Source organism: Trachypithecus francoisi, unplaced genomic scaffold (genome assembly GCF_009764315.1).
Source record: "Trachypithecus francoisi isolate TF-2019V2 unplaced genomic scaffold, Tfra_2.0 Contig00612, whole genome shotgun sequence".
Taxonomy (NCBI): domain Eukaryota; kingdom Metazoa; phylum Chordata; class Mammalia; order Primates; family Cercopithecidae; genus Trachypithecus; species Trachypithecus francoisi.
This window is the reverse complement of record NW_022680767.1, coordinates 1-8,565: the sequence shown is the minus strand read 5'-3', so window position 1 is coordinate 8,565 and position 8,565 is coordinate 1. Positions and strand designations below refer to the sequence as shown.

The 8,565-nt window shown below is 53.3% G+C and overlaps 1 protein-coding gene across 1 annotated transcript; it reads right to left on the bottom strand.

The window, feature by feature from the left end:
* Window positions 1–1,785: 1,785 nt before the first annotated feature.
* LOC117087097 (melanoma-associated antigen 9-like) lies at window positions 1,786–7,519 on the bottom strand. Its single transcript, XM_033216910.1, is given in 4 exon segments — window positions 1,786–2,887; window positions 2,890–3,366; window positions 3,442–3,512; window positions 7,437–7,519. Coding segments are annotated over 2 exon segments (942 nt in total). The 5' UTR covers window positions 3,302–3,366; window positions 3,442–3,512; window positions 7,437–7,519; the 3' UTR covers window positions 1,786–2,357.
* Window positions 7,520–8,565: the final 1,046 nt, after the last annotated feature.

The window sequence follows — 8,565 nt, the reverse complement described above, 5'->3', positions numbered from 1 at the left end:
CATTGTGCATAACTGAAATACCATGCTCAGAAGATGAGAAAGAAACGAAGGAAATATTTGAAGTGGTAATGGCTGAGAATTCCCCCAATTAATGACAGACATGAAACTGCAGATTCAGGAAGCTCATGGAACAGGAAACAGGATAAATACTAAGAAGTATACATCTATGTATATCCTATTCAAACTGCAGGAAATCAAAGAGAAAAAGGTCTTGAGAGAAGCTGGAGGAAAAACAAGTGTGAGAGAAATCCATATTATGTTTCTCTGTCATCCTCCCAACACTTGGCCGCCTAGCCTGACTCCTGAAAGGGAAATGCACAGCAATGTGAGGACACCAAAGACTTACCTTCTAGCTAGAAGATCAGAGGAAGTCCCCAGGGACCCAGTGAACTTGGAAAAACCACTGAGAGTAGCAAGTGTAAGCAAGAGAACACATGAAATTGAGCAGGAATTCCTGGGCCCAACCTAAGGTGCTCACGCAGAAATCTTCATAGTTACCAAGGACTGGAGAAATGAACTAGTGGTAGATCATCACCCAGTTCTCAGCCATTATTCAGGATGACTCACAAATACTATGGATGCAAATATCACAGCACCACCGACATCCGAATACGTCTTTTTTCAAGCACACACGGAAGACTCGCCAAGCTAGATTATCTCGAGTCATAAAATAAACTTTTTTTTTTTCTTAAGACAGAGTCTAGCTCTGTTGCCCAGGCTGGAGTACAGTAGTGAGATCTCATCTTACTACAGCCTCTGCCTCCTGGGCTCAAGGGATTCTCCTGCCTCAGCCACCCGAGTATGTAATACCATTTGACCCTAGACTCTAGAACTCTGGGATTTTGTAAATGTTGTTGTTCTCCAGGAATTACCAGAGAATATACAGCTCAACAGGACATGGGATAATCAGCCCAAACAGGAAGTTTCATCAATAAAGTTAAGTATTTCCTCTTATCGAATGTACTTGAAAATGTGGGTGTGCTGGAGTCTTGCACAGCTGAATGCAGCTCAAAGCTCCCAGAATTTGAATCGAGAATCAACTCCTTTCCTCTCTGCCACCTGCTTTTTGATTCAAGACACTGTTTTCACTTATTTTGTTAACACTCAAAATCTAACCTTTGCTTACAATTGGTCAAATCCCACCTGAGATAACTTGATTAGAATGCCTTTTAAATATGATCAACTCTGGCTCTCCCAGACAGGCAGAAAAGCACCTGGCCAGTGACTTCTGGGCTTCCCTTCCTGGGAGATTCACCCTCATCTTGCGGGAAACCCTTGCAGATGTTAGGTATCCATCACCTAGCCCCTGCACTGTGTTCAACCACACCGAGAGGAGAGCGCTGGACAATTTCCTTCTATTCCTGTCCCAGGTGGAGACTCTCCTCTGTTCATCCACTCTCCAAAAGGAACTGCTGAGCAGTTCTCCATTCCAGGCCTTTCTCTCATCCTCTGAGAATCTGGCTCTGGCACCATCCAGCTTCAATAGAATTACCTCCCCCAGAAGGAATTGCAGTTTCCCAAAGCCCGAAAGACCCTGGCTCAGGGCATATACACTCGACTGCTGTCACCTAGAGCCCCAAACCCTCACCCACGTTTTATTTTCCTCTAGTTCTTAGAGGACATGGCACCACCTTCATTTTAGGATTGTGGCTCCTAGACTTCACCACCCTATGGGGAAGCGGTGGGTCTGGCTTACCTAGCCTCTCTACTACTAACCCAGGGTGTTCCGAGTAACAGATGCTCAGTGCATGTTTGAAGAAAAAATGAGCCAGTGAACAGGAAAAATTATTCTTCCAATTTTTATTTCTCTCACATTCTCAAGGAAGCCAAGCAAATCCAGGTATACGTGTATATATTTTAATTTTACAGGGGAGAGAAAGCGGTATAAGGCAAGAATTAACTACATTTTCATTTCATTATGCGCTCTATTTTGCTGCTAAGTTCAAGTTTCTAAAAAAATTATTAATTCCTCTGCTATGTTATCTTGCCCCAATTCACAAAATAACAGGGATTTCCCCATGTGAATCAAAAGTAAGAATCTTACTCTTAAATAACATAAACAGCAATAAGTGTGACTACTGTCATTCATTAACCTCGATGGTGAAGTTCATTAAACTGACCATTAAAAGAACATTTGAACAATTCCAAAAGGGAGCAAAGATAAATCTCCAAATAACCGAACAGACAAGGAACCCAGAGAAAACATACAGTGTGTTCACTTCCACCCACTGCCACTGAGAACGCTGATTGCTCTCTTCAAACACAGAGTGAAGAATGGGCCTCATGTCGCATGGGGCAGGGCAGCTGCCGGATGGGGCCCTGACCCCACAAACATTGGCCCTGGCTGCAGCTGGTGCTCAGACCCCCTCTTGTTCCCCTCCGAAAGCCTCTTCATAAAGGGATGGGTAGCAAATGGGCTCTCTTGCATTGACCATGCCCAAATAATTTACGACCTTCTCATAGCTGGTTTCAGCATGGGCCTTTGAACCCCACAGGAACTCATAGTGCGCAGGATCACTGCCGGGCACCTGCCGGTACTCCAGGTAGTTTTCCTGCACCCAATCTTGGGTGAGCAGCTTCCTGGGCTCCCCATAGAAAATGTGCTCCATCCCAACATACACCCCCATCACACTCAACGCTTCCCAGATAACCTCTTCGGGGGCGCAGTTGTCTTTGGTTAAGATCACACCCAGGATAATGATCAAGAGGGCAGCCTTGGGCATGCTATGATCATTACCCAGCATGCTATCGCATGAGAGGCCAAGAGCAGTGACAAGGACGTAGGAGGGGCCGGCGGGGTCCACCTCCTTCACCTCAGTGCCAAAGATCAGCTGCATGAACTCGGAGGCTTTGCCGAAGATTACAGGAAAGTAGTGCTTGTAATTTTGATGACACTCTCCAGCATTTCTGCCTTTGTGACCGGCTCCTTGACGCGATATTTGTGGAGCAGGAAACGAACCAACTCAGCCACCTTCAATTTCAGTACTTCTTGGAACATGAACTCCAGGTGAGCTAGGTCGACCGAGGTGCTTGGCCCTTCCTCTTCTTGACTGCTGAAGCTCTCATCGAATTGGCTCCATAAAGTGTAGTAGACGGAAGTGGAGGAGGAAGGGCCTCCCTGAGGACTCTGGGGAGGACTTGATGACCCAGCAGCGGACACCTCCTCCTCCTCATCAGAGGAGGAGGTAGCCTCCTGCTCCTCGCCTATGGGATCCTGTGCACCCATCAGGCCCAAGTCCTCTCTTTGGGCTTCAGGGTCTTCATCAGGCTTGCAGTGCGGACTCCTCTGCTCAAAAGACATGATGACTCTGGTCAGGGCAGCAGTCGGGAGCGTGGGCAGGAGCTGGGTGATGGAGACCCACAGGCCTGGGGAGAGAGGGAGTGTGTGAGAGACTTCAGCTGAGAACCAAACCTTGGAGGTTCTAACAAAGGCTGACTTACAGGTCTTCTTCAGTGCTGCTCTGGGGCCTCTTGGGGCTCCTGTCCTCCTGGTCAGCCTGTCCTCTGAGAACCTGAAGGAGGAAGTGAGAGGGTTACTCAGCGTGCCGCTGGCCTGCAGAGATCAAGGCTCTATGAGTGACAGTAGGATGGATGGGGTCAGGTGCTCTGGGTTCACGTGTGTGCTGGGGCAGGTGGGGCCCTTGGTGCACATTCAGGGCGAACACTTCACCTTCACTGCTGACACTGCCTTGGCCTCTTCTGCTCTGTGACCTGAGGACACTGTCTCAGACCAAGGCCTGCCTGCTTCCTGGAACTCCTGGAAGAGGAATCGAGGGGCCCTTAGGCAGCAGACTGCAGGCAGAGCCCCGGTCCCTCAGTGCCGTCAAGAGGGCGGGCTGGACACTCTTGAGTTCTACACACTTCTGGGGTGGATGGTCCCCTCTGCACTCATTCAGGGCCCTCACCTTTCTCCTGGCAGGGACTGGATTCCACTCCTCTATGTGCCTGGGAATCTCTCAGATCAAGAGCTCACATCCCTGATATGGAACAGAAGGACGTGTCCCAACCAACATCTGGACACACCTGCCCAGGGTTTCCCCGGAAGTACAGTAAGAGATGTCCAAATTCAATGGGGTTCATGTGTCCTGGGATGAGGATACTGCCTGGTCCTCATCTTGATGCCTGCAGGGTCTGGAACCCTCCCTCTGTTGACCTGAGGCCCTATCTCCAGGAGACACCTGAAGAGGAAGTGAGGGGAGTCCGTCCACCCAGCGGCTTCCCTCAGCTGACAGAAGGGGCAGGGTGGGGCTAGGTCCTCTGTGTTTGGTGAGTGGGGTCCCCTCAGTCTGCACCTTGACTCCTGGCAGGGCCTGGGACCCTCCCTCTGCTGACGTGTGCAGCGCCCTCAGGCCAAGGCCAGCCCTCCCTGACACCAATGATCCCAGGACGGACGAGGGACCTCAGCAGACAGCCCTGCCCAGGTTCTCTGGGGTGACAGTAGGGACACGGCAAACTCTCTTGATTTGAGAGTTTCTCTGGCCTGGTGGTACCCTCAATCCTCCCTTAGGTTCCTCACCTGGACTGCTGGCCAATCCTGGGACCACTGTGTCTGTCGAAGAAAGGGGGTCCCTGTTTTGTCCACACACCCTCTGAGAACAAAGTCCTCACCTCCCTGAGATCCAGAAACAGAGGTGAGGAGGCCCCACATCTGTCACCCCTGCGTGGGGTGTCCAGGGCTGGCCCCACCAGTTGACCCTTTCGGGTATGAGGTGGGTGTTCCAAAGTCCTCCTGTGGGTGATTCATTTTTACTCCTGCTGGGGCTTAGATTTCCTCAACCCCCAAACCCTTGAGATGAGCAGACATCTCCCTTTACACCAACGCCTCATCCCCCTGAGGGTTCCTCAACTTCCTGCCGTGGTACAAGTGAGCTTGCCACTTAGCGCCATCCTTGATCAGGCTCCCCCCTCTCCCCCAGATCTAAGAACAGAGTTCACCTAGACTCTGTGGGGTGGCTTCTTTCTGGGCTGGGAGTACCTCCATTCCTCATGAAGGGGGTACACCTTGGGTCCTGCTGATCCTGGGAGTCCTCCTTCTGCTGACCAGGTGTGGATCCCTCTGTTGAATCTCTCAGTGCCCCTGGGATCAAGGTACTCACCTCCCTGAGACTTCTCACCCAAAATCACGTGGCAGAAATGAGAGCATGCCACATGTCATTCCTGCCTGGGGCCACCTGGGGCTGAGAATAGGTGACACCAGTGTCTGTGAGGTCCTTTGTTTTTTGGGAGCATGGAGGTACCTTCTTATCTTCGGTCCTCACCAAACTTCCTCCCCGTCACTCCTGGAAGACCTTGGATTCCACCCTGTGCTGACCAGGTGTGGCTCCCTCTGCTGAGCTGAGGACGCCCCTTGGACCAAGGCCCCCACCTCCCTGAGACCCGGGAGGCAGAAGTGAGGGGGCACCTCATGGTCACTCATGCATGAGATACCCGAGGCTGACCAAAGGAGCAGGTGTCAGGGGGCTTCGTCAATCTGGGTGTCCTCTAGGTATTCATATTTACTTGGGACAGAATCTGGCCCCTGCCATTTTGCTGAACCAGAGATGAGTCTTGCAGACCAAGGACAACTTCTCCCTTAGACTCTCTTTGAGATAGTGTGTTTTGGGGGTGGGGGATCACTTCCCTTCCTCACAGTCCTGCCTGGGGCCTCCCAAGACTGACGGCAGGGGCAGGTTTCCTAGGTCTGGGATGAGAGATCTGGTGAATCCTTCCTCAGGGCTCTGGGACTCCTCCTTCTGCTCACCTGAGGCCCCACTCCTCATAGCACAGCCCTGTCCCCACTGACACCCGATCTCAGAAGCCACAATGCACCACATGTGGCCACCGTGCCCGGGATAGCCCAGGCCACGATCCCCACTGAGCTGGACTCTGGGATCCCCTCTGTCCTCCATCTTGTTCCTTCCCTGGTCTCCTAGAGGGCTGGGCCCCACCCCTCTGTGGACCTGAGTCTCTATCTGTCGGATTCCCGAGGCTGAATGAGGAGGCGCCTCGGTCTCAGATGGGGGTGGGGTGGGCCCCTTGTCCTGGGGTGCTGCGTACCCTCAGGCCTCCCTTGTCTCCCAGCAGGACCTGGGCCCTCCCTCTGTTCTCCCGCGGCCATGCTAACGATACCAAGCCCCTTGCCTTGGTCAGCCCAGGATGCAGACATCAGGATCCGCTTGCCTGCCATGCCGGAACTTCCCAGGGTTGACTGCAGGGGCAGTGACTCCCTCTATGGGGCCTCAGCCCTCCCTCAGGGTCCTGACCCTGATGCCTGGCAGAGCCTGACCCCTGCCCTCTCCTAACCAGTCCTGCCATGGTCACACCAAGCTCTGACCCAGAGTCCCCTGGGCCTTAAGCGGTGGGGTGGCGAAGGGGGGGTCCAGCCTGAGAAGTCCGCCCCCGGGTGGTCCAGGGCTGGCAGCAGAGGTGGTGCTGGATTATTTGGGACCCTCTATCTGGGGTGGGGGCGTCTTCAGTCCTCCCTCAGCGTCTCACCTCGCCTCTCACAGAGCCTGGGCTCGCTTCCCTCTAGCGATCTTCAGCCACCACTCAGAACCAAGCCCTTGCTACTCTCTGACCCCCCAGTGCGCAAGTCAGAGGCCTTACGTCCGGGCACCTGGAGCTTCTCTGGGTTGACAGCAAGGGCCGAACCGGATTCTGCCGCGGGAAACCTGGGGGTGGGGGGTGTGGAGTGGGGGGGGTGAGGATGGAGGTGGGGAACCTGAGGCTGTAGGTCACGGTGGTGGCGGCGGGGTTAGGGGTGTGGAGGCCTTCGGCCCTCCCTCAGGGTTCTGACCTTGATTCCAGTCAGAGCCTAGGCCCAGCTTGATAAGCCCGACCCTGCGGGGTGATCCAGGGCTGGCGCAGGGGCGGCGCCGTATTATTTGGGGTCCTGTATCTGGGGTGGGGGGGTCTTGAGTCCTCCTTGAGGGTCTCGCCTTACCTCCTCACAGAGCCTGGGCCCGCTTCCCTCCGCGGATATCAACCCACCCCTCAGAGCGAGGCCCCCGCTACTCTCTGACCCCTGAAGTGCGAGTCACCGGTCTTACATCCCGGCACCTGGGGCTTCCCTGGATGGACAGCAGGGGCGGAACGAGATTCTGGCCGGGGGAGTTGGGGGTGGGTTGGAGAGTGGGGTTGAGGATGGGGCTGGGGAACCTGGGGCCGTAGGTCATGGTGGGGTGGGGGGGTGCCCAGCCCTCCCTCAGGGTCCCGACCTTGATGCCCGGCAGAGCCTGGGCCCTGCCCTCTCCTAACCAGCCCTGCCCTGGTCACACCAAGCTCTCACTCCAGAGTGCCCAGCAGCTTGAGCGGCGGAGGGAGGGAGTCGGTCCAACCTCACAAGTCGGCCCCAGATCGCCCCCGGGTGGTCCAGGGCTGGGAGCAGGGACGGCACTTGGTTATTTGAGTCCTCTATCTGGGGTGGGGACGTCCTCAGTCATCCCTCAGCACCTCACCTTGCCTCCTCACAGAGCCTGGGCCCGCTTGCCTCCACCGGTATCAAGCCACCCCTCAGAAGGAGGCGTGTCCCTTCTCTCTGCCCCCCAGTGCGCGCGTCAGTGACGTCACATCCGGCCTCCAAGCCTGGGCCTTCCCTGGGTCCACAGTAGGGGCTGAACCGGGTTCTGGCGGAGTAGGGGTGGGGATGGGGATAGGGGCCCTCAGTCATCCCTTAGGGGGTCCTGACCTTGATGCCTGAGTCTGGATCCCCATCCTCTGCCGATTGGGTCTGCTCCTCTGGGACCAAGTCTCTGACCCCCAGTCACATGAGGTGGCAGTGAAGGGAGGGGTGTGGTCGGGGTGACAACATTGCCAGGGTCTTCCAGGGCTAACAGGAGGGGCTGAGCTGGATTCTGTGGCCCCTCTATGTGGGGGGGGGGGTGAACTTCAGTCCCCACTCAGGAGGGTTCTCCTCCTGGCTCCTGCTCTTTGGTGAAGTGATGGGTGGGAGATGATCTGTTTATATCACCTTTGAGCATTTGCTCAGCTGCACGCGTTGCAGAAAATGGCTGCAGGTCCAAGGCTAGATGCTCCCTGGGGGGCTGCAGCACCTGTGATTGTAGGACCTCTGAGCGAAGATAGATGCACACCTTCCCATGGGGGCTCCTCCCCAGCCAGAGCTAGACTTTGCAAACCTTTTGTCCTAAAAGATTTATTTTTACAGGGAGGAGGCTGAGTAGCAGCAAGAGATTTGGAGAAGCCATGTGTTTTGAAGGTATCTGACATATCAGAGTCCAGATTAGTGATTTTCATATTTTAATCCTCATTCATATGGTAATACATTTTACATTGTATATGTACATTATATATGTTATATGTACATTTTGTTTATATACATACCTGTTTTAGACATCATATACATTTATGCTTATATGTATATATACATGCATATATATCTTTATATCATATATGTATAATTATTTGTACTTATATGTATATATCTTTAGATACATATGCATTTGTATTTGTAGACTTTATACTATATATATGCACACATATTTTATTAATATCTACTCATAGTATGTGGGTTTCACACATACTTACTATTCTATTCCTAGTTCATTCTTTATATTCCATTAAAATAGT